The sequence below is a fragment of the Alternaria hordeiaustralica genome, assembly GCF_023758085.1.
Source record: "Alternaria hordeiaustralica strain BMP 2776 chromosome Unknown scaffold_33, whole genome shotgun sequence".
Lineage (NCBI taxonomy): Eukaryota > Fungi > Ascomycota > Dothideomycetes > Pleosporales > Pleosporaceae > Alternaria > Alternaria hordeiaustralica.
Window position 1 is genome coordinate 68,961 of NW_026056805.1, and position 24,529 is coordinate 93,489.

Consider the following 24,529-nt stretch of genomic DNA (forward strand, 5'->3'; position numbering starts at 1 on the left):
TCGCCCCAGACGCGACAACGTTGCCTTTAGCGATTCGACAGAACAACAACCCAATACCCAACTCTCAAGTCACTCCTTTGCCTAGAAGGACCGTCCAGATGCTTCGGCTCATACCTAAAGAATGACAGCTCAAATCTTGGCGGCTGAACTAGGCAACCTCATACAGGATGCAAAACGCAAGAATACCGAGCTGCGCAATGCTGCAGAGACGGCCTTGAAGGATTTGAAGTCGCTTTCCAATACTTCAGAGGCCCAACTCTCGGCTGGTGAGATGCCTACTGTCACTTGATCTGCACGTGTTGACGGAATCAAGATCTCTCGCGACGGCCACATTTCATATCGCCTTTCTTGATTGCTTGCGGAACCCAAAATGCCAAATTTGCATCTACCGGAATTTCATGTCTCCAAAGACTCAGTGTTTCGCGAGCATTGCCACGGGAACGGCTAACAGAAGTGCTTGAAGCGTTCAAGCAATCTGTACCATCAAGTAAAAAGACCGAGCCGGATGCTGTCGACTTGGCTAACGCTGCCAGGCCATGATATCCAGCTGAAGATACTGCAGGCGCTACCTTCACTGCTTCAGAACTATCCCGCGGAAATACGCAGCGAGTCATTATCCGCTGTTCTGCAAATATGTTCAAGTCTCCAAAATGCGAAGAACTTTGCTGTCAGCAATACGGCTGCAGCCACATTGCAACAGTTGGTGATTGTCGTATTCGACAGAGTTGCGTCCGAAGATGGTATGATACTGAGCCAAGGAACATAAGTGTCATAGGCTGACCAGATGCAAAGAGAAAGCCTTAGAGATCCCCACAGTGACCGAGGTGAAAGGCGATGATGGCCAAGTCTCAGTCAGACCAGCAGCGAACGACGCCTACAAGGTTCGTCATTTCCTTTAATGCCAATAGCTTTACTGACGAAGTCTAGATGTTTACCGATCTCATCGCACTCATCGTTGGAGAGAAGCCAGTCTTCATGCGATTTGCGTCGCTGCCGCCAGCCTCGACGCTGGAGCTGATCGAAGCAATCTTGTCGAACCACAACAAAATTATGACGACGCACCCGGAACAGATTTACATTATGCGAACCCAGTTAATGCCGCTGATCATCCGCTCTCTATCCGATCGTTTGTCCTTTGCGGTGACTGTGCGCATCATTCGGATACTACATCTGATCATTCGGTATCATCTTGACACGCTTCCCTCCGAATGCGAGATTGCGCTCGGTCTTTTGAACCATATGCTTGATCCCGAGGCCTCTCAGGCATGGAAGAGAGTCCTTTGTCTCGAGGTGTTCCGCAGCATTTACGCCGATTCCGGACTTCTCCTAGCAATCTATGCCCTGTTTGATGCAGAAAGCGGAAAGAAGAACATATTTGGAGACAACCTAGCGGCTTTCGTGCGCCTTGCGACTGAAAAGCCGTCGGCGATTGGCTTAGGTCAGCAGTCAACAGCTGCCGCTGGTTTTGAAGAAGAGGTATCGGATCAAGCTGTCGCTGAAGCGGGCGCATTAGCTGGCGTCATAGGTGGTTCTGTGAGCGATACTAGCAACCATGTTCGTCCTTCTGGCATCAGTATGCAATGGAGTTCTCTCAAAACTCCGTGCATCGAACACCTCGACAAAACCGACCCACCTGCATTACCCGAAACGTACATCTACAGTCTGGTGTTGACATGTATCACCAACATTTCTGAAAGTCTCGCAAAATTCGTCCTTCCTCTTACTGTACATCATGAGAGCAGAAGTCGGAAGAAAACCAAAGCCGAGGAAATGAATGAAGACGACACGGATGTCGCGTCGCCAGATCGAAACACTCGAAAGCTTTCGAGGACTCATTCTTTCCGCAAAAAGACTATACCAGTCAACCCTCTGGATCTGACCGATCATCCGGCTTACTCATACGTGCAGACCTCGACCAACCTGGTCACGGAATGCTGGCCTGCAGTCCTTGCAACCTGCTCAACATTCCTTAATGCTACGCTTGATACGGACTATTACAGGGCTCTGATCCGAGCCATACAAAAGTTTACTCAGGTTGCCGGACTGCTCAGACTCTCAACGCCACGAGATGCATTCCTCACTACCATGGGTAAAGCAGCTGTCCCCTCGAACTTGCTGCTAGCCAACGCTTCGTCTCCTACTAATGAGAAGTCTGGGATCTTCTCTAATGCGAGAGGGATGCTCAGCGTGGACAGCTTTGTGAGCCAAGCTTCTTCAATGTCCACCGACAAGAACAGGCGCCCTTCACACGATGTTACAGCCCCCACACTGGGCCCTCGCAACTTACTGTGTCTGCGAGCGCTACTCAATCTTGCAATTGCACTAGGACCAACGCTACAATCAGCATGGTCTATCGTCTTTGAGACGCTACAAGTAGCCGATCTAGTGATGGCGTTGTCGAGCCAGAACAGCAGTCGCGCATCTGGATCTGGAAGCCGTGCGGACATGGATACCAATACAGAGAAATTAGAGGCAGAGACCTCAGCCGTCCAGAATGCTGCGCGCAGGCTCTTTGAAAGTACAGTTGACTATCCTAATGAGTCCTTTTCCGAGGTATTACAAGCGCTTTGCTCACTGCTAAACGGGGTATCATCATCAGAGAGCGGACAAAGAACACCCATTACCTCCAGCCGTCCTCAGGTTTCACATCGACGTCTCGGTAGCGCATCGGGAATCGGTCTCAATACAGATGCTAACTCTCGCGACTCGGCATTTGCGTTGAATAAGATTGGAGAGCTGGCGTCATTGAACGAAAGCAGGTTGTCACAATATGATCCCGCTGACAGTGGATGGGACATCCTGATTCGAGAGGTTATACGCTACTCCACTGACAGTCGAAAAGCGACGCCTACAAGGCTGCTGGCAGCCGATATCTTAGCAAGGACAGTTAGGGAGATTGCTGAGCTCTCCATGTCCGACGATCAACGCGAAGAAATACAGGCTCGCATACTTGCTGCACTGCAAAAGCAGATTACCGACCTCCATCATTATGATGGAGTCAACAAAGACACAATCAGCGACACTGATATACGGGTACATCAAATAGCTCTGGAAGCACTCAAAAGTGTGATTGAGCAATGCGGCGAGTCCCTAGTCGCGGGCTGGACCTCTGTCATTGAGAGCTTGATGAGCGTTTTCACCCAAAAATTGCCATTAGCGCAGGGAAATCCGGAAGACGCCAAAACCTCTGGAAACAGTCAAGCCACAAGCTCCACTACAGACGTCATATCAAGGTCTCTTGCTCGATCGGCATTTGCGACAGCCAATCTCGTCTGCTCGGATTTCATGACAGCTGTTCCGGATGCTTGCCTCTCGACGCTTTTAGAACTCTTGCGCAGGTTCTGCTCCCAAAGAGAGGATTTGAACATGTCTCTTACCGTAAGTGATTCTTTCTTAAATGCGTGATAAGCATCTAATTTGTTATAGGCAATCACCTTCTTTTGGAATGTGTCAGACTACTTACAGTCACGGACCGATCTCTCCTCATTGGTAGAGGTTGTTACTCAAACTAGTGGCAAGAACGACGTCGAAGATGTCGTAAGCACACATTCACGAGAAGGAAAGACTGCGGCATTGTGGCTTCAAGTTCTGCTAAATCTCTCATCCATCACAACGGATGAACGCATCGAGGTGCGGCACTCTGCGATCCAAACTATACAGAGGATTTTCGAGAACTGTTCTGATCAGTTGTCATCGGAAGTTTGGTTGCTTTGCCTTCGTACAATCCTGTTCGGTATGGTGGAGGCCAACTTGAACATCCAGAATGACGTTCGGATACAAACTTCACGCAAAGACGACCACAAGGAATGGGATGAGACTACAAAGGTGGTTCTTCAGACCCTGACCGTTCTCAACACTACCTACATGGAAAAGTTGGATACGTCTCAGCTTGGTGACGCATGGTCAGAGCTACTGGAACTCCTGAACCGCTACTTCGAATATCACTCGCATGCGCTAGGGGCTTCGGTGTTCACCACAATGACAGGTGTTCTCTCCCACACCGAAACTGCTCAGGTATGGAGTACAGGTCCTCTTCTCAAGACTGCAGCGGTATGGAGAAGCTACTTTTCCTCTTCAGACGCTTGGCAAGAGGTACACGAAGAGGACAACCAGGACGCTTTCATCGCGTATGCGGAGGCTTTCAAAGCAATCTACCGCCTCTCTGATCGGCTCCTCAACAAAAATTTGCCTTCGATGCTCGCGAGCCTCGAAGCTTGCATTGTCAACTCGGATGAAGTCGCTTACTCTTCGGATTTGGACACTATGACCACTCTTCAGAATCGAGTGATGGAATGCTTAAGGATGGTCAAAACGGAAGAAGATAACGACATTCCACCGTATCTGATACGCATGTTGGGCCGGTTCATTACGCTGCCATACACCTCCTTGGCTAAGTTCCCGGAAAAGCGCGGGCCAACCTTTGTCGCACTCTCGAAAGCCTCAATGACGCTGCTGCAAGACATCGTCGTCAAACATGTTGAGCTGAAAGAGATTTACACGACTGATGCACTGTCATTCGCTTTTACCAGTCTGGCGCAACCGATTGAAGAGAAGTACGTGTGGCAACGAGAGGGTCGAGCACCGACCTTATGGCAAAAAGCTACAACAACATCTACAGCTATACTTGAGTCGGTATTGCCACACGTGAACTCCAATCAGGAGATCTGGACCACTCTTGTTGATATTGCGCACTGCATCACGCGTGCACAGTCGTTGCCCAATGCCCCCGCCTCTCTAGAGAAGGACGAACAGTTCGACATCGAATCTTTCGCTCAATTTCGCAGCCTAGTTACCCTACCACTAGGCTCGACTTCTCTCCCACATAGTCTACGGCAAAGCTACGCGCGCAATCTCTTCAGCACATCTCTGATACACAGTCCTCTATCCGGAGAGCTACCCGACATTAGCACCTCTCCACTCGAGGAGCTTTACAAAACACGTTTAGGGCAAACTGCCGAGCTGAACTACACTTGGCGACCAGACATGAGCTACGTCTGTCTTTCCGAGCTCTTCAATCTCGTCGCCGTGAACGATAGTAGTCGCGAACGTATCTGGCTGGCCAAAGCAGCGGCCCCATACCTCATCTTGAGATGCGCACTTCCCCTCAAGACGTATATCGCAGATCAGCCTCTTCGCGGTCGCATGCCTGCGCCAGAGTCGCAGAGACGCGAGCTGCTCTTTGTATTAGAGCAACTAGAACAGTTGGAGAGCGAACCGCAGGCTATACCTGATGCTCCGGGTGTTAGATCACAACATAGGAGGCATTTGCATAGGCTGTATCCGTTGCTTCTCAAAGCGACGAGGGTAGCTAGACAGGATGCTGAGGTGTTTGAACACTTAGCGAAGCTGACTGATCTGGTTGGGGAGGAGTTTGGGTTAGACGATGATTGAGGCAGGGCATACTATCAAATGAGCACTTGTCCCTTTTTTGAATGCTTCTATGCACATGTGATGCCCTAGTTATCCAGGCGAAATCAAGATATTCATGTTCATTAGGTAATGGCTCAAAGTAAACCCCAAGAAGAACGAGCGCCTTCGTACTTCGCACAGCGGCTCGGGCTAAGCGGATCTCCAGGGCTTCCATCCCCGCAAAAGCACAGACATCGGAGACATCTAACAGCTCCACACATTAACTTCTTGTCGCGGAACACTCGCGCGCAGGCGGAATTAACCATGAGCGCCGCATCGCCAGCAGACAGGAATAATGCGAGCGATACCATGAGTCCGCCAAACGAATCCGGCAGTAGCGCAAAGCGGAAACACGAGAATGGCACGCCCGTCCAGCGCGCGAAGCGTAAGCAATCCCGTCGTGCACGAGATGGCATGCGACCCGACACTGACCTTGTCTACACATCTCAGGCAACAGGTATATCAGCATCGCGTGTAATGAGTGCAAAAGGAGGAAGATCAAGTGCAATGGCGAGACGCCATGTCAGCGCTGCGGGAATCTCAACCTGGAGTGCGCCTACGCTCCCAACTGCTGCAACTCGTTCAAAGACAGCGACGAGTTCAAGCAGATGTCGACGCACATAACTTCCCTCCAACAGCAGGTTGACGATCTCTTCCAGAACCTCAGCGCGCTCCGGGCCCAGGTCGACGTACAGAGCAACGGCTCAATCGGCACACCCTTCAATCCAGACTACCAGCAGACGCCCATGCTGCCTCCGCCCTCCGCCCGCTCGCGATCGAAATCCTTCAGCAAGCACCCCCGCTTCCACGGCCCGACGTCGAACGCATTCAATGTAGGGGTGGCGAGGTCGAGCCTGAAGACCATGGGCATAAACGCTGGAGAGGAAGGCGAAGACGACGGCATCTTGACCCGCGACGCGACACCCAGGGCATCGCCTCCCATACCCAACGCCATGATGCCGAAACGCGCCCTACACGCGGATAAAGACCCCATATGGTCCATCTCCAAGCACGAGGCTATCCGTTTGGTGCATGTATGGCACGAGGAGATGGGTATCATGTACCCCATCCTGGAAGTCGATAGACTGCAGCGCTATGCCGAGATGCTGTTTACCTTTGTGGAGGCAGCGGCTAGGTCGGGTTTGATGCAAGGTGCTCTTCCTGGATCGGACGCAATGGTGGACGACCAGATCAGTGTGCTGAAGCTCGTTCTTGCTATAACACTGGTTCTTGAAGGTGGTGGGAAGGATCCTCTCGGCGAGAGGCTCTTTGAGAACGTCCATAAGATCGTCGATAAGGCCTTGTCTGAGCCTGTTAGCCTCCATGGAATCAACTTGTTGGTGCTGACAGTAAGTAGTACATTCGGGTGAGATTGGACTCTGCTTACAGACCTAGGCTATGTATCACTTCACTCGGGACGACGAAGCTATGGCATGGCGAGTTATTGGTCTGGCTGCACGACACTGTCTGGAATTGGGTTTACATCGTCGAGACACTTATGTGGCTCTCTTCCCTGATCCTGAAGAGCAAGCGGCGGCTATCCGGACTTTCTGGACTATCTACGTGCTGGACCGCCGGTGGAGCTTCGGCACTGGCATGCCTTTTGCTCTGCAAGACGCGGATATTGATACTAATGTTCCGAAGCCAGATATATCGACGCACGAATCCACGCCGTATCTCAACGCCATGATCCAGTACTCTGTCATCGGTTCGAAAGTATGGAAGTCTGTCGCCGATGTAGGACACCAGGACAAGATCAACAAGGACGATATCTCTTTTCTTGACTTCCAGGTTCTGAACTGGCACCGTAGTATACCGGAGACGCTGAAGTTTGTCCACCCGGATAGTGGTAGACAGGTTGACCCTCCTGCACGGGTCATCCATCGTCTGCAGGTCGTGCTTTACCTGCGAGCCAACCAGATGCGCATCCTCATCTACCGCCCAGTATTACATACCGCAACTACCATCATGGAGAACCTCGACTTTGCACACGTCGTAGTCAAGGTCGCCAAAGATACCATCCGTATACTGACATATATCAACCAAACTTCAGACATTTACAGAAGCCAGCAGACCATGTTCAACTACTTCCTGATATCGGCGCTGGCGGTACTCTTCCTAGCTGTAGCTCACGCGCCGGCCGAATTCAGCCAGCAGTCTCGCGACGAGTTCTACATGGCGCTTGAGCTCGTCCGTGGCTTATCGTCAAACTCATACGTCTCGAAACGCCTGTGGAGAACGATCAAGACAATCAAGGAGGTTGGGCCCCGTCTCGGACTTGTCATACGCAACGATGACACTCACGATGCGCACTCTTCCGCTGCTGTCGCAATGGCGGGCCTTGCAGGTCACTCGATGGATGATCTTGCTCTGTTTTCGAATGGCCGCAATGGGCCTAATCTCGACACACCGCATGGGATGGCTAGCGATTTGACGACGTTGTTTGAGGCTGCTGGGGGCATCTTCAACCTCAACGGCTTTGGAGGAGCAGGAAGCGAGTTGCCCAATTCAAATGGAGAGTTTGTGAACGGTTTCTCACATGAGAATGACGAGCTGGCGAGGATATTAAGGGACTTGTTTTGACGCCCGGGTATAGCTATTGGGCTGCCATATTTTTGATATATCATGGACACTTAGGTCGCTCTTGTAATACGCACTACGTACTTGAAATAATATTCTGTAGGCATCAGTGCATTCGTGATTCCTCTGCCCTATACCTAGCACCTGCAAGTTCGCAGGGCCTGGCTAGATCACGTGGTACGCAATCGCTAAGCTCGGGCAACCTGCGATCTTCACCTGCCAAAACACAGCTTCAAACATACACCTGCGACGCCTGACGATCGGCCGTACTGATAGAGAGGCAAATTCGGCGCACAGAAACTTTAACGCCCTCCCATCAGGCTCTGCGCTCGCTCGACCCCTCCCCCACCGGCCTCACCTGGACTACGTCTTTCGCCGAGCCCTTCCCTGTCCGCTACCCCAACGCCAACTCACATGCGATAACAAGGCTGCAAGTGCAGCTTCACAAAAGAAATATACCCTCACACTCAACCGTGCTCTCCTCCCCGGCACCCTTCGCTTCTGTCTCGATCGCGAACCATTACCCCCACATTCGCATTTTCGAACCCCTCGCCCTTCGTATCCACGCACGCATTGCGGCTGCGCGTCATAACCTGAGCCGCGTCTAGACAGCGGCCCCGACGCCTTTACACCCCAGACAGCATGTCGTCCTCTTCGCAGGTGACCGAGTCGTGGATCGCGTCCTTCTGCGGGCTCCTGGGTCACGAGTACTTCGCCGAGGTGTCAGAAGACTTCATCGAGGATGATTTCAACCTGACGGGCCTGCAATCGCAGGTGCCCATGTACAAGGAGGCTCTGGAGATGATACTGGACGTGGAGCCGGAGGACGACGAGGACGAGGAAGACGAGGAGGAAGAAGAAGATGAGGAAGACGAGATACTGGGCGATGAGCGAGCACCGGGCTACCGACGGGCTGGCGACCGAAGACATCTCCGCATAGCCTCTGATCTTAGTGTGATAGAGAGCTCCGCCGAGCTGCTGTACGGCCTCATACATCAGCGCTACATCACCTCGCGACCGGGCATACAGCAGATGGCTGAAAAGTACGAGCTCCAGCACTTTGGCACCTGCCCGCGCGTAAACTGCAACTCGTGCAAAGTCCTGCCAGTCGGCCTCAACGACAGCCCGGGCCACGAGACAGTCAAGCTGTTCTGCCCTTCCTGCCTAGACGTATATACCCCGCCCAACTCGCGCTTCCAGACCGTCGACGGAGCTTTCTTCGGCACCACCTTCCCCTCGCTCTTCTTCATGACCTTTACCGACCTCGACATTGGCGGCGGGCTGCGCAACAACGCGTCAAACACAGTCGATGCCCTGCAACAATTACAATCGCAAAGCACCGACGGCAAGTCGCGGAATACCACACCCTCCAACGTCACCTCGATCAACGGCGTCGCACCGCACAACCTCGCCCCCGGCCTCGGCACAGGCAGCATCTACGAACCGCGCATCTACGGTTTCCGCGTCAGCGAGCGCGCACGATCAGGGCCGCGGATGAAATGGTTACGGATGCGGCCCACAGACGTCACCGAGCTCGACGAGACGAGAAGATACTGGGAGGAGCACGACGAGGACGCAGACCGGCCCGACGACGACGACCTCAACATGGTCGACGTAGCAGAAGGCGGCAAGGGCGCACCAGTAGACCGAAGGAAGAAGGCAATCCGCACACGACGACGGCCGACAAACGGCTCAAACGCCGGAGGGGGCAGCCCCATGGACACAAACGGTGTCGGCGCAGCGGCGGGCTAGATGTCCGAGCCGCGCTTTGTCAATCGTGACCCCCTGCGTGCCGTGATAAGACATGGTGAATGGTACGAAGAGGGCTGATGCCCTGACGGCGGGGAAACACACAATACACATTACTATGGCCTTTGCAGCCCCCCCGCGAAATGAGAAAAAGGGCGCAAGTCAAAATGGAGAGAGGGGGCATCATGTGCACTTGAGTTTGGCTTAGTCTCAAAGAACGTCCCTCTTTCTTTCTCTCTTTCTTCATCGTCACTAGTTTCACGCTTTTCACACTACAAAGGAAAGGAGCATCGTGGGTTTGGGACTATTGCGTCGAGGTTAGTTCTTTTTCTTGTTCAAGTATTGTTCAGAGACGTGTGAAGGGTGGTGGAGTGGGGGTTTTATAGCAGATTCTTGGTATACTGAGTGAATGAGCTTGGATGCCGAAATGAGAATCTTTAAGACTTTACCTGTTCGTGGTTCTTGATGTGCGGAGTTGGTGCTGTCAGTGATGTTATGGTGAGGAAGGAAGAGGTATTGCTGCAATCTTTTGGCATGCCATTTGGGAGTACTATACGCTGTTGATCGCACATGACATGCTTATAAGATGCTCACAATTGTCACCAGGGTCAACGCGGAACATAGTCATTAACAGCATATTCAACATCTACACAAGCAGGGCTATTATCGTCTACCCTCAAGGCATAGCTAAAGGCTACCCATCCTCACCAATCCAAATTCAATCCAATCATTTACATCATCCATCCGTACCCTCCTTAAATACATACATACACATACACAGCATGTCAAAGCGACGTGCACAGGAAGAAAATTGGTATAGAGCGATTAACAAGTGAAAACGCAAAGCAACAACAAAGGCTTTATGCGCGATGAGCCCATTCCGCGAGCTGATTCGCCGAATCAACAGAGTCTTGATTCTTCTCGTGGTGGCTGGTCATGGCCATGCCTGCGCCGTGGCCTTCGAGGGAATGCGTCGACATGCCTTCGTCGATGATGTCGTCGTCGGGGATCTTGACTTCGCGCGTGAGCTCGACGTAGTCGTACTGTGATGCGTGTTAGTGATGTGTTCTTCAGATATATGTTTTTGGTTTGGGATGTAGAACTTACAGCGAACTCGCCAATCTCGACGTCGTCGATACCGGCAGCTTCTTCTTCTTCAGTTGCACGCAGTCTGAAGGCGGGGATGAAACGGCCGATGAAGTCGAGGGCGCCGAGGATGAGGCAGGTGCCTAGGAAGGAGTAGGCGCCGCCGGTGAAGGAGTCGGCGAGTTGGTAGCCGAGTTGGATCCAGTGGTGGTTGAGCCATCCACCTTCAATGACGGTGTAACCATCGAGATGCGCTATGTAGTCACTGTGTGGTTGTTAGTAATGGGTCATTTGAGATGACGTGGTACGTGACTTACGCGGCGAAGAAAGCAGTGAGGATATTTCCAATGAAACCACCGACGCCGTGAACCGCAAAGATGTCGAGAGCGTCATCGCAGCGCAGGAAGTACTTGAGCTTAGTCGCGTAGTTGCAAGCAACACCACCGCACACACCGAAGACCACCGCAGCCCAGGCTGGAACGTATCCGGAACCAGGAGTAATGCAGACGAGACCAGCGATGACACCAGAGCAGAACCCAACAGTGGACCACTTGCGTTCGAGACGGTAGTCAACTAGGCACCATGTGATACCCCCGACACAAGCAGCAAGGTTGGTGCATACAGCCGCCATAACAGCGCGAAGGTTAGCGGACAGCGCAGAACCAGCGTTGAAACCGAACCAGCCCACCCAGAGGAACACGGTGCCGATAACAATGTGCGTGACGTTATGGGGACGGTAGTTGAGCTCCTGGGTACCGTGACCGCTTCGCTTTCCGAGCATGTACGAGTAGGCGAGGGCAGCACATCCGGAAGCGATATGGACGGGAGTTCCGCCGGCAAAGTCCAAGCCACCCATCTGGAAGACCCATCCGGATGGGTTCCAGGTCCAGCACGCAATCGGGTCGTAGATAATCGTCGTCCAGACAAACATGTAGATGATGCAAGGTAGCATGCGTCCTCGCTCGGCCACGGCTCCAACTGCAAGTGCAACACTGCATATCAAGTTAGCTTAGACCCCATGATTTCAATATGCGGTGAACATACGTGATGGCAGCGAACATGCCCTGGTAGACACAGAACATGAGATCGGGAATCCGCGGGCTTCCCACGGAAGGCGCACCCAACACGTTCATCAAACCGAAGTTATCCAGCGCGCCAATGTACTTGCCAGCCTTGTGCGAAAAGGCTAGAGAGTAACCCCAGAAGAACCATTGAAAAGAAACGACCGCGGTCGCCATGACAGACAGCCATAGTAGCGAAAGCGCCGACTTTCTTCGCGCCAATCCGGAGTAAAAGAATCTGCAATTCTGTTAGACCCGTATACATGATAATGCATGTGCAGAGAAGAGTGGATGACTGACCCTACACCCGGTATCATGAGAAGCACGAGGGCGGTTGATGTGATCATCCAAGCGATGTCGCCGGGCTAGAAACATGGCAGGTTAGCCCCGCGTTACTCCAAAACCTTAACAAGTTCCCGTAGCCAGAATAACTCACGTTGTAGAACACATTGAGATTGTATAACCTCGAATCGCCGCCCGTGGCATCTGTGGTATTACCAAACGGCTCCAGAGGGAGTGTGGGGTCCAATCCCGAAGATACTGGATCCATGATGTCGTGTGTTCCCGGGTCCTCGTCGCTCTTTGCGATTTAACTGTTTCCTGTAGTGTATCCCGGTATGTATATGTTGTATGCGCAGTTGGTGACGAAATTCCGAAATGATGTAGGAGGAATCGATATAAACTCCAGAAGATGGGTTCGTAGAGAAGGGAAGGGATGATGCGCGTGCGCAAGCAAAGTGAGGATTGGACGATCGCTACACGATCAGGGATCTCCAAGACTGCAGTTGACCCTTGGCGTCCGCCCCAGTATCTGCGTAGCTCGAACAAGCCAAAAAGTAAAGGTGTCGCCGCTGGGAGGAGGAACGCGCAAACAAAAGTTGCATGTGCAAACGGTGCTAAATATGTGTTATAGGCGAGAGTGGCTTGGGTGGTGGACACGCTCACGACCGACAATCAATGGAACCGAGGGGTCGGTGGTGGACTATATGGGTATGGGTAAGAAACAAGAGAGCATCCAAGCTTCAGTTGGCTTCCGTCCGCAGTGGAATAGGCGATGCCGCTTTGATAATCTCCCAGCAAACCGGCATGAACATCCCCCTCTCTCCCGAATGCACAAACGCCACGGGCGGTGGGGTGTCTGATAGCTGCTGTTGACGGGTGGGCACTGGGATGGGCAATGGCCGCCCCAAGCCAGGCCCTGTCAGCCAATGTCCGACTACGGGTGCGTCGCTAAGCCAAAATGCAGAACTGCAGGGTGCCGCCCACACTTGGGACGGGGCGGAAACGACGGAGGCCCTTGAGAGGCGCTGGGCCTGTTGCGGCTGTCGAACCACACGTGTGGGATGACCTCAGGGCTGTGTGTGATCGATTGCCGCAAGGCCTGGATGCGATCATTTGGTTCCACCACCCTGTGGAGCAGCTCGCGGTGATCTTGTGCCACGGTTTGGTATCTCTTTTCTTGATCGACATGGGATGCGCTTGTTCGCTTCATCTTGTCAGACTTACCGATTCCTGGGGTCACATCAGGCAATGCGTTAACTGAGCCCCCTCTGCACAGCTCGTTTGCTATCAGCGCAATGATTCGAAAACATTGTTCAGAGCTTGGGAGAGCTGTTGCTGCAAGGGTAGTGATAACGTGAGGGCGGCTGATAGGCTGCGTTCGTGCTTGGAGTTTAGAAACAAGTCCAGGCCATCCCTGGTCTGACATCTTCCGGGGCTGGGCGAGTCCTCTTTCGGTAAGGTGCGCAATTAGCGTAGATATGGCGATCAGAGACTCCATGCAGCATGTCGTTCCCGAGTACGGGATAAGGGATATTGGTGTCTTGAGCTTACGGTTTGTGGTGTGATCACTCTGTTAGAGTTTACAAGTAGTTCATTCCCAAGTGTTTCAGACTTTAGTCTCTCTGGATGCCGTCGGAAATGGCCTAGGAATCCCTTATCTCCCCCGTTCTCTCAATCCCACGCCCAGGCCTGCCGGCGACGCTACCCACATCCCGCGACTCCCTCCGCAGCCGCCTCCAACATCCATCAGATGCAACATGCAGGTCCAACGGGGATCCTCACCCCTGGCGTCATCTCACCATATTTATGTCCAAGTCTAGAATAGCATCACACCTTGCTGCTGCATTCATTGTTCGCCTCGTCTACCGCAATCGTCTTGCCTGCATTAACTATCTTGCTTTTACCTGCGCCAGGCGCCGCTATCCCTGAGATTCACCGATAACTGTCGCGGCTGGGTGCCGGCGACGATGCTGCTCAGCCTGAATTATGACCCTGTCACTGCCCTATCTGTGCATTTGGCAGTGAGTATTCATATATGGCAGTTGGTAGGGTGCGACATGGCTGCAAAGTACCGAGATCACGGCTATTGGTACGTGAGCGACAGGGACAATGAGCTGAGACTGTTGAGATGTGGGTATAAGGCTTCCAATTGATCTCGTCTGGAAGGTTCTTGAGCTTTCATTTGAGGAACTACTCTAGGCATTGTCGCGGAGATGTTTCCACATCTTGGGCTTGATTGTGCTGCCAACTAATTGCACCGAGTCTCTCGGAAGCCAAATGATCCTCCAATGCTACGGGCTCGGCCGACGCTTTGGCAGGCGAGTAATCAGCAGAACTAATACCGCACGCATGGCTGTTGAAACGTCTGTGTCGACGGCAAAAGGATCATGCCGCCGTGAACTGAACACTGCGTTGAGAGATCTCCCCACATAGAATTGCAAGCGCGCGTGGTGTCATAGAGCCACTTGCGTAGGCGAGGCTTCGGAGAACAAAGTAAGCTGGCACGGTTTCCGATTCGAAGGGGAAGGCTGTCGTACAGCCGTCCTAGTGGCTCAATACGCCTACCGTCAAAGTCTCCACATTCCCCATAACCGTGGGCAAATTTGCGTCTTTCGGTGGAACTAGCTTACGCCACGGGCCGGGGAGTGTAGCAGATATGCATACACATCCGAGAAAGGTGTAACGCGGTAAATCATGGGATCTGGTGGGATGGATTCCAGATCCGAGATCAGTATCTCAACCATGGAGTGGAGTACCAGATCCTACAGGAGTGTTTGCCCCTGGTGTTGCAGAATCCGTCCCGGCCTTCTTCTTCTTTTTCTTTTTCCGTGGGATCAATGCCGGTGGGTTCATGACAGCACTGCGCAGCGATAGATAGGAGCCGCACGTCAGGCACAGGTTATCAGGAAGATCCGGGTTGCAGAAGACTGATGGAGGTTAGCACTGTGTTGAGTGGGATGGCATGTTCGATTTGGCTTACTGCTTAAGCACACACTGCAGACAAAACCGATGTCAACAACCCTCCTATGGCAGAAACACGCCGCACGGAAATCGACACCGCCGGCGCTAGGGACTATGAGGCTTGTCCGTGCTGTTACATCTGGTAAGAATGCCATCATCAGATATTGTAGCAGACCCTCTGGGCGATCCGGCTTCATGTATACACCTCCGGTCGCATCACTTGCTTGCTGCAGTAGCACAGTGTCGCCAGCCAATTTCAAGATATCTATAGGTATTCGCTTTCTTTGGGCGGCAAAGATGGAGTTCATGACGGGTATGTATTGGTTCGCAAGGTCGCCGGATACGGATACGATGAGGATGCGAGATGTGAGGGGCACGCGGTCGACGTGCGTGTTTTCCGAGTCGGCGAGTGCCGCGAGAGATGTGCTCTCGGCGGAGGCGGCCGTGGGAGCATGCAGGATCGTCTGCTTATTGATGTGGGTAAGGGCCATTGAGAGGGCCCCGCCGATGAGCGTGGTTGGTGTTGCTTCCAGATGGCTCTCTTTCGTCTCGTTGAGTAGTTTGGCAAAGTTGCGTAGGATAGCACTTTCTACAACTGCGAACGGCCGGTACTTGTTCGCACTCTCTGCCATGTGGCCTTCCTTGTCCTTTCCATGTCCATTCGTCTGCGCATGCCCATTTGTATCCCCACCCCGTACTTGAGGCTGCGGCTCTGCAGGAGTCGGATAGAGAAATGTCGTCTTGTGCGAATGTGAAGCTATCACGGCAACTTCATTGGCGTTTCCCGAGGCCAAGTGCGCGTTGATGAAGACGAGGATGTTGGCTAAGGCGGCCGAGAGTGAGAGGGTCGAGGATAGATGCGCCCACGCATGCGGGTTGGTGTCGAGCACGATCGCAAGCAATGACGGCGGAGGGGCTGGAAAGTATTAGTCATGTCCGTGTTAGCTGAGGTATTCCAGCAGCGTGCCTTCGTCTGTCTTGACGTGACGGTCGGAACCGTCGATGGTATTCATTGCGCTGGAACGTCCTTCTCTGCGCAGATTCGAGGTGACAACTTCCTATTCAAGGACAGTACATGGTTCAGAAAGGCGAATAAATCATGCTCAAAAGGCCCAACTTGTTGGTGTAGAGGGCCTAGCCGTTGCTGAATTCAGTTGATGAGGTCAACTCGGAAGTTCGCGACCGCCTAACATTATGCGCCCGTGCGCTACCCGCGTCAGCACGTGAGAGCGTTACACCTGGCCCCGGGGGCAGGCAAGACCTCCTACTTGTTTGGGTAATTATTGAGCACCACTACATGAATTGGATGCAGCCTGTAGAGATCTCTGTCCAAGAAAACGATCATCGAGCTTGTTCGGTAGAATGGGTCTGGTTATTGGCTACATGTCAGCCAGCGGCGCAGCCATAGACTTGTGGCTTACAAGACCCATATATTGTTCAGCCTCATTACATACATAAACGACGTGACTTCCCGCCTTGCCTGAAATCTATGGATGTGTTGTATTTGCCAAATAACAAAGTTGACAGCGAGCGTCTCCCATCCATGACTCGAGAGCGCTGCTACTCAACCTTGAGAGGATTAAGAGGTATCAATTCGCTGACCTATCGGCTATACAGTCTTGCAGCAAGAGACGGAACTGAGTTTCAGCTTGTGCGGAGGTCTGGCCATGAACATGTGAATCCTTCAAAGACAGGACGAATCGCGGAATACCAAGGTCGCCGTATGTCCGTCGTGACATGACGTGCCGTCTCGCAAAGCTAACGCGTTCATGCCATTCTACCGAGGCTCAGGAGACAGTTTCGCCCCACGCGATGCACTATGGAGGACGAACGTCCCGTCCATTGGCAAGATGATTCTCCATCAGAGGGCTGCTGTCATGTCAACTCCATCTTCACATGCGATCGACTCTCCGAGGTCTTCACCAGCTCGACCATTGAATAAGGCGCCCGGCTAAAGTTTAGTCTCCAAGAAGCTGTCGTTGGCTTCATAATCACGCCTCGTACGCTGCGTTAAAGCTCAAAGCGAACCTTGGAGCGTCTGCGTACACAGCCTCTCAGCAACCCGACTGCTTGCGAAGATGATCACCGAATCGATAAGACGTGTCAATGGGTACGAGAAGGATGCCTACACATATTACCCCGTCATCATTGTCGGTGCAGGCGCATCTGGCATTGCTATGGCCTGCCAGCTGAAGCAGCAACTTGGATTTGATCAGTTTCGCGTATTCGATCGGCAAGCAGGCATTGGAGGAACCTGGTGGATCAATCGGTACCCCGGTGTCGCTTGGTAAGTCCGCGATCTCCCCGAAGACATGCAGGTGGTCACAACCAGGGCCTCTGAATTCAGCCGCCACCGTGCCACAAACACAAGACTAACAGCCACACAGCGATATACCCGCCGTCTTCTACTCCTTCAGCTTCGCCCAAAACCCCAACTGGTCCTCGTTCCACCCGCCCGGCAAAGAAATCGTACGCTACTACCACGAAGTATGCGAGAAATACCGCATCACGGACAAATTCGAGCTCAACACGGATATTGAAAGTTGCAAATGGCTAGAAGACGAGCAGCTATGGCAGGTTACTCTCCGTCGCATGATCTCAGGCATGGGTGACCTGTCAGCAAAGGATCGCATGAAGATCGCGCAAGAAAAAGGCGAGCATGCCGTATACTCGGAGATGGAAGTTGTGAAAGCCAAGGTTGTGCTTAGCTGTGTGGGAGGACTGGTCGAACCCAGGGGCTGGCCTGACGAAATCAAGGGCATCGAGAACTTCAAGGGCAAGATGTTCCATTCGGCGAGGTGGGATGAAAGCGTCGACTTCACAGACAAGAACGTCGTCGTTGTTGGCACTGGGTGCAGCAGCGCGCAACTTGTTCCTCCTCTACCCCATGCGCCTTACAACGCCACAAAGGTCACCCAGTTGATGAGATCACCACCCTGGGTGACTCCAGCTGTTCACGCGCCCGGTGGTGACGAGTGGTGGGAGAAGAACGGTCCCAAGCTGATGAAGAACGTACCGGGCCTCAAAGAGCTGTTGCGTTTCATCATCTTCGCCACGGCAGAATCAGGCTTCCTCAAGATCTTCCCCAACACACCATACGCTAACAAACAGCGGAAACTCTACGAAGAGAAGGTCCTCCAGAACATGCGCAAACGCACTCCAGAAAAGTACTGGGAGATTCTAACACCAGACTACGGCGTGGGTTGCAAACGACGCATCTTCGACAAGCGATGGCTCCGCAGCCTGAACGACCCAAAGATCGAATTAACTACACAGCCGATGAACAGAGTCACAGAGCACGGCGTTGTCATCGGCCCCGGCGCTACATATCCAAAGGACGCGAAGGAAGAGGACTACCCCGAGCGAGAAATCCCCGCCGATGTCATCGTCCTAGCCAACGGCTTCGACACAACGCGCTGGCTCCACCCCCTCAAAGTCATCGGCAAAGGCGGAAAAGACCTAGTCCAAGTAATGGAAGAACGAGGAGGCGCTCAAGCCTACCAAGGCACAGCCGTCGACGGCTTCCCCAACTTCATGATGATCTTTGGTCCCAATACTGCAACTGGGCATTCTAGCGTTGTCATGGCAAGCGAGAGTACGTCTAAGCCCTCTCTACTCACACTCACCATACAAACATATCAAGAACGTTGCTAACACAAATCGCAGACATGGTAAACTACTCCCTAAACTTCATCCGCCTCCTCCTCCACAACGAAGCCCGCACAATCGACGTCAAGCACTCCGCCGAAGTCGCCTACACTGCCGAAATGCAACGCGCCCTTAAAAACACCGTTTGGCAGAGCGGTTGCTCAAGCTGGTATTTCACCGGCGACGGCTGGAATTCGACTGTGTATCCTTATACTCAGATTGAATTTTGGCGGAGGTGTACGTTTGTCAAGTGGAATGACTGGAACATAGAGTACACGCGCAAGGGCATTGCGAGGATGAGGGCGAGGAGGCTGGTTAGGGCGTTGGCGGTCGTGTTAGCTGTTGGGGGTGCGTGGAGGTTTTGGCGGAGTGGGTTGGGGGTTAGGGATGTTGGGGCGTTGGTACGAGGGTTTTTGGAGGGGGTTGTTAGGAATGTGAGGGAGGTAGGGGATATGGTTAGGAAGGCTGCTTTGGCTTGATGTGGTGGCATGTTTTCTACTCCTAATAACATCAAATCTCTAGTGACAGCCTGAAAGAAAGACAAGACCATTGATCCAGCCTCAAGACTTGTCGTCCTCCAGGTCCTGTCTACATACATTTTCGAATTCTATGCTACGCGCAACTTGACTACTGAATGGCTCGATAAACACAAGCTTTTCCTCAGCACAGGGCCAGTCATGATTATATAGAGCCCCAGCCCACACCCAGAAGCCATCTGGGCAGACAATGTGAATTTCGTCTACACTAACAAAATCCATGAGTTCATGCAGAGGTGATCCATGTGGGTCGTCTCGCTCAAACTTGAGGCGCTTGACGGCTGATGCGATGGAAATGTAGTCGCAGAACGTAGAAGTGCCGATGTCCAGCATATCGATATCGAGATCCAGCCATATATAGCGCTGCTCGGTCTCGACTTCCTTGGGCCCTTCTTCTTCTCCCCGCTCCTCCTCAGGCGTGAAGAATTTCTCGATGAGGACTTCCGGCGCGTGGTTGTTCTCGAATTTTTTTACTACGTCAACTTCAAAGTGGACACGCTTGTACAATCCAAGGTTTCGCGCTTCCCGGCAGGACTGTAGTATAGCTGGTATGGGCGTAGACGATGCGAGCTGGCCATGGCGTTGAGACCACCTGTGTCGAACACGCCGCACGTCGACGGTTCGCGGTTCGACGGTGTCCTTCCAGATTTGCTCTCGGAGCTCGAGAGGAAGTCGTGGAAAGGGATGGAAAGTGGCCATGATGTGGGATGGAGATGTACAGGACTACGAACGCAGCCCGCGCGCAATTTCCACTACCGCTAGTAGATCTGTGGATGGTTTGGAGAAAGTAGTATCGCGCGTCTGCTACCAGTAAGCTAGACTACTGTACATACATATCCATCGACCCAAGAACACTAGCAAGACTACTTTTGTACAATCGTTATCGTATGCCGCATCTGCCATACCCCACAAACGTGATTCAGATATCCCATCTCCGGACCTTCCTCCGGATCATAGAATCCTGGGGTCTAGCTCTAAGCCCTCGCGAATAGACTCCATCCGACGCGCCATTTTAGTCCACCCCATCCGATAACCAGGACTAGTCACCGGTAGATTCTGGACCGGACTAGGCTCCGCTGGTCTTTTCGATGTGGTGTGCCGTTGTGCATTGAACATGCATATCAAACGGTATGTGTGTGCCGAGCTAGTTAGAGTATAAGCATCGTGATTCACAGTCACCTGCATGGTCAAGGAAAGCTTGGAATGAGAGATCATGTGTATAGTTCAATTCATAACGTCATGCTGGATAACATGTTCCAGGAGCCAACGTCTTTCCTGATCGTTGACAACCGTGTTTTCCCCAACCGATCCAGTTCCCTTGGTCATTATCTGATAGAAAGATGTACGCAGAAATAGAAGACTAGGAAATGGATATCTTCGCAGAGAACAATGCCACAGATCCAATGGAAATCCCGTGATTAAACTTTTCCGTTCCGTGAAAGAAAATCGTGACATCATACGAGAATGGTCGAGATGGTCGTCTTATGCCTCAGCGGTGAGATCGTTACCAGTGTTCAGCCAGTCTACATCTCCTAGCCCCCCTGAGATGCCCATGTTGGCGTCAAGAGCTGAGTCGTCGAAGTTGAATGCCTCGCCGACTGCATCTAAGTTGAGCAGCTGGTCAAAATCGCCGTCGTCGAATTCGTTATTGAGTGGCAAGCTGGAGAACAGCATCTCGTCGTCCTGGTGGTGGTTGATGTTGTTGGTAAATGGATTCGCAGGAAGGTCCATCGTACTCCACTTATTGAAAGCCATCGAGTTCAGGTTGTCGTGCGTGTGCGAGTCCGACGCAGAAGCCGTAATGCCATCCATGTGTGACTCGCCGGCAATAGTGATACTGGGCATATGCTCGTGATCGGACTCTGGTGGCGTAGATGCGAGGAATGTTTCGAGACGGCGAGCGACTTCCTCATCGGTGACATTAGGCTGGTCGTGCTGCTTCTCGAGAGCGTGCATGTTGGTGGTACCGTTGTCTGGCGGCGGTGTCAATGTTGAAGGACGTAGGTTCTGTGTTCCGGTAGTCGCGTTGTTGATCATCTCCATTCGCCTTCCAGCGTCTACAAGATCTTCGACTGTAGTGACGGGCGAAGGCTTGGGCATTGGCGCAGCTGGAGCGGCTCCTACAGGAGCAACATGAATACCTGCCTTGCGGATAGCGGCTTCCAGAAAGGCTACTGAGTAGTCGGCGGCAGCGTAGAGATCCCGCAGTTTACCCATAACAGCCATGCACTGGCAGAAGCCACGTAGAGAAGTTCGACGAGTCTCCTCTTCTGGAGCTTTGATGTCAAGCAGGTGGATGATGATTGCTGGTAGCAGAACCGTAACACCTGTGGTCGGTAGGTATTTGACGAGACCACCCACGTCTAGACGCTGAGCTATCGATGTGATTGCTGAAGCAGCCCGGCGGACATTACGGCGCGAGACATCGAGCAATTCAGACTCAACATTCTCCTTTGTCGGAGCGCTGGCTGGGCCGCCTTGTGAATTTGGTAGAACCTGCGGCCGATGCAACGCTGACAACGTGGTGAAGAAGACCATGTGCAGTAGTGACCTTGCAAGATCGATGGCTGCTTCGCCGCTGGGTGTGTCCGTGTACTTGGCTTCTTCTGGGAGCTCTGATACCCATTTTTGGAGCTCTTCATCGCAGGCCTTGACCTCACTAGTCTCGGGATCTAGTTTCTTCGGGAGCAACATCATGGTTGTACGGTCATTTTGTAGGCCGTGGTTGTTGTTCAATACGCAGTATTGCTTAGAAAGCACATGGGATATGCACAGACACAGCCTAGCCTTCTCAATGCACATGATAGCTAGTTGTCGCTGCGCATCCACATCCCTCGCAATACGGCAGTCAGCTGGCAGGCAAGTGATCGAATCCGGAAGAGGTGCAATCTCAAAGTCATCCAACGTCAGCATGGGCACGTCGAAGTCCTCGGTCTTTATCCGTGTAGGGCGTCGCATGCCAAGTGCAATAAGTCGGTCGCGCATGTAGGTTGACCACCATATCCGCTTCCACAACTTCACGCGCTTGCTGTCCAGGTTGGTGTTGTCCGGATTGCGATGTAATCCGATGGTGTGAGCAACCGATGTAGCGACGCCCATCCAGTGCCAGGTGTCTTTCTGATCATCGGGAGTTTCGTAATAATACGTCAGCAACAACAGTGCTTGGACTAGTGAAACGCGATCGGACTCATAATCGAAGTCGTACAAGATCTGGTAGCAGAGTTAGCACGGTGTTCACATGTTATCGGCCCATTGTAGGTCCGTCGATTTTCACATGTCGGCATGTCCTCGGAAAATCGGTGTGTCCGAATCACCCCGATAGTGTTTGGGTCTAGTCGGCCGAAGCCCATGACTTGCCAAGATATCCGAAGAAGGGTCTCAACTTACTCTAGTCTTCTGGAAGAAGTCTTTGCGAGCGTCTTTTCGAGTAGCGTAACCCGCCGTGCGCAAGTGTTCCATGTCAACAAACGCCGATCCGGCGAACATGACGGCCTGGAACAGGATCAAGCTGACTTTTCCCTTGCTTCCGTCTCGTTTGTCAACCATGGACAGGAAATCATGCAGATCCAGAAGTGGCATATAGGGATGGACAAATTCGACGTATGCGCGAAGCATTTCACCGCGGAGATTTCCCTTTGGTACGGTCAAAGCACCCTTCTTCTCCAGATAGGCGATCTCGTCAGGTCCGATTTTCGCCGGGAGAGGTTTGATGAATCGGGGTAGCTCTCCAGGGGCGGGTTTCTGTGGTATGCTTCCAAAAAAGGGTGCTCGTGGTTCGTTGGAAAACGGCGAAAATGGTAGTGTAGGCAAGCCATTGATTTGTGACGTGATGGAAAGTCGGCGCTGGATATCTGAGATACTGGCGACGGAGTTGATACGATGGCCATGACTTTGGTCTGTGTTGCGATTAGCCCAGTACGACTGATGCCGTGATGCAGTAATCATACATATCGAGTGAGGCACATGCTCATCTCGCCTTGATTCCGCCTCATGTGATCCTCGCGACGAGCTTCGGTTCAAGGTTTGCGCACCGTCCAGCGCGTCACGCGATGCGATCTTGCGCGTCGCAGGTGCAGTCGCGCTTGCGTTTTCTGTGGCTTGGTCGTCATCTTTGCTCCATTTCCTGCAGCTGTCAGTAGTCGTACGAGGCGCACATTTGGTGTGGGTGCATCAACAGCCATTGGCTGAAATGCTCTCGGTGATTGTGATAGGTGCAGCGCAGCACAAGTGGCTAGGCCAGAAATACCGAGCTCCCAGCCGACGTTGGATGACGAAATCGATGGAACATGCCATATCGAAATTGTTGATCAAACGATAAAGCGTTTTGTTTGTGGAGACGTCGGATATTGCACGGGAATGTGGAACTAACTTTTTGCGCCTGCTCTCCGACACAATGCACTCGACTTCGTCCAGTCTGCAGTTCGTGCAAGGAGCGCCGTGCTCTGTGACATTGCATCGCACTTTGCGAGCTCGGCAACACTGACACGCTTTTGAAGCCCTCCTCTTTACTGAACGTCCGGTTCCATGTCCATCGAGGCCGGCCGCGGTGGCTTTTCGTTTCGGTGCTTGGATTTCGTTGTGATGGTCGGACGGAGATGCAGAATAATCAGACATGGCTACGAGATGTGGATGTCTGGAGTCTGCGTTGAAGGCACGATGGGTTGCAAATAGCGTTGACAATTCCTACCACACGCGAGGGGCCTGGGGGGGTCCGAAGATTATAAAGACCACAATTCGCGAGAGTGGATTGCATGCCAGGGCTAGTCGTGTGCTAGGACACACAGACAAGCCGCGCTTCACATGGTGCGTTTTAACGCTCATGACGCCGCCTCCGTCCCCACTGGGGATCGTTAGTTAGTACCCCAGTCCCCCAGATGCGGCTGGTCGGCGCTTTATCCTTGGCGACTAAGACGCCGATGCCTTTCGGATGTCATCGGGACAAAGCCCGCTCCTGGATACAAACGCGTATCCGCAACGTCAGCTGCTTGACCAGTCCTTGTGCACGGGTAAGATGCCGCGGCTCTTGCATTCGCTCAAGCCGACGATGGCCTGTACGACTGGCAGCCTGTAAATGCCAAGAGCACGCTCCCTCCGACTACTACCGACGTATGGCACGCGAGTACCAGGCGTCTTTGACACCCAAGCTCGAGTCATGATTGTTGTGGGGTGCACGGCACTTTCGACTCACTTTGCGTCCCACAAACGCAAGGACAAGCC

General features: G+C 52.7%; 8 protein-coding genes across 8 annotated transcripts; 4 read left to right on the forward strand and 4 right to left on the reverse strand.

Moving 5' to 3' along the window:
• Window positions 1–121: 121 nt before the first annotated feature.
• J4E84_009851 (uncharacterized protein) lies at window positions 122–5,391 on the forward strand (the record flags this gene model as incomplete). Its single annotated transcript, XM_049392411.1, has 5 exons — window positions 122–266; window positions 534–740; window positions 793–881; window positions 928–3,378; window positions 3,427–5,391. The coding sequence occupies 5 exons, from the start codon at window positions 122–124 to the stop codon at window positions 5,389–5,391; spliced, it is 4,857 nt and encodes a 1,618-aa protein (XP_049239818.1).
• Window positions 5,392–5,718: 327 nt separating this feature from the next.
• On the forward strand, window positions 5,719–7,992 carry J4E84_009852 (uncharacterized protein; the record flags this gene model as incomplete). The annotated part of the gene is made up of 3 exons (XM_049392412.1): window positions 5,719–5,794; window positions 5,860–6,758; window positions 6,805–7,992. The coding sequence occupies 3 exons, from the start codon at window positions 5,719–5,721 to the stop codon at window positions 7,990–7,992; spliced, it is 2,163 nt and encodes a 720-aa protein (XP_049239819.1).
• A 639-nt stretch (window positions 7,993–8,631) lies between these two features.
• CKB1 (casein kinase 2 regulatory subunit) lies at window positions 8,632–9,741 on the forward strand (the record flags this gene model as incomplete). The annotated part of the gene is made up of 1 exon (XM_049392413.1): window positions 8,632–9,741. One exon carries the CDS (start codon window positions 8,632–8,634, stop codon window positions 9,739–9,741), a length of 1,110 nt encoding a protein of 369 aa, XP_049239820.1.
• Window positions 9,742–10,598: 857 nt separating this feature from the next.
• Window positions 10,599–12,435, reverse strand: AMT1 (ammonium transporter Amt1; the record flags this gene model as incomplete). Its single annotated transcript, XM_049392414.1, has 6 exons — window positions 10,599–10,781; window positions 10,846–11,089; window positions 11,142–11,816; window positions 11,869–12,123; window positions 12,186–12,250; window positions 12,322–12,435. The coding sequence occupies 6 exons, from the start codon at window positions 12,433–12,435 to the stop codon at window positions 10,599–10,601; spliced, it is 1,536 nt and encodes a 511-aa protein (XP_049239821.1).
• A 2,468-nt stretch (window positions 12,436–14,903) lies between these two features.
• On the reverse strand, window positions 14,904–16,141 carry J4E84_009855 (uncharacterized protein; the record flags this gene model as incomplete). The annotated part of the gene is made up of 3 exons (XM_049392415.1): window positions 14,904–15,094; window positions 15,148–16,044; window positions 16,096–16,141. The coding sequence occupies 3 exons, from the start codon at window positions 16,139–16,141 to the stop codon at window positions 14,904–14,906; spliced, it is 1,134 nt and encodes a 377-aa protein (XP_049239822.1).
• Window positions 16,142–17,206: 1,065 nt separating this feature from the next.
• On the forward strand, window positions 17,207–19,255 carry J4E84_009856 (uncharacterized protein; the record flags this gene model as incomplete). The annotated part of the gene is made up of 3 exons (XM_049392416.1): window positions 17,207–17,415; window positions 17,516–18,723; window positions 18,795–19,255. The coding sequence occupies 3 exons, from the start codon at window positions 17,207–17,209 to the stop codon at window positions 19,253–19,255; spliced, it is 1,878 nt and encodes a 625-aa protein (XP_049239823.1).
• Window positions 19,256–19,336: 81 nt separating this feature from the next.
• On the reverse strand, window positions 19,337–20,011 carry J4E84_009857 (uncharacterized protein; the record flags this gene model as incomplete). The annotated part of the gene is made up of 1 exon (XM_049392417.1): window positions 19,337–20,011. One exon carries the CDS (start codon window positions 20,009–20,011, stop codon window positions 19,337–19,339), a length of 675 nt encoding a protein of 224 aa, XP_049239824.1.
• Window positions 20,012–20,794: 783 nt separating this feature from the next.
• J4E84_009858 (uncharacterized protein) lies at window positions 20,795–23,926 on the reverse strand (the record flags this gene model as incomplete). The annotated part of the gene is made up of 4 exons (XM_049392418.1): window positions 20,795–22,522; window positions 22,700–23,208; window positions 23,260–23,435; window positions 23,682–23,926. 4 exons carry the CDS (start codon window positions 23,924–23,926, stop codon window positions 20,795–20,797), a joined length of 2,658 nt encoding a protein of 885 aa, XP_049239825.1.
• Window positions 23,927–24,529: the final 603 nt, after the last annotated feature.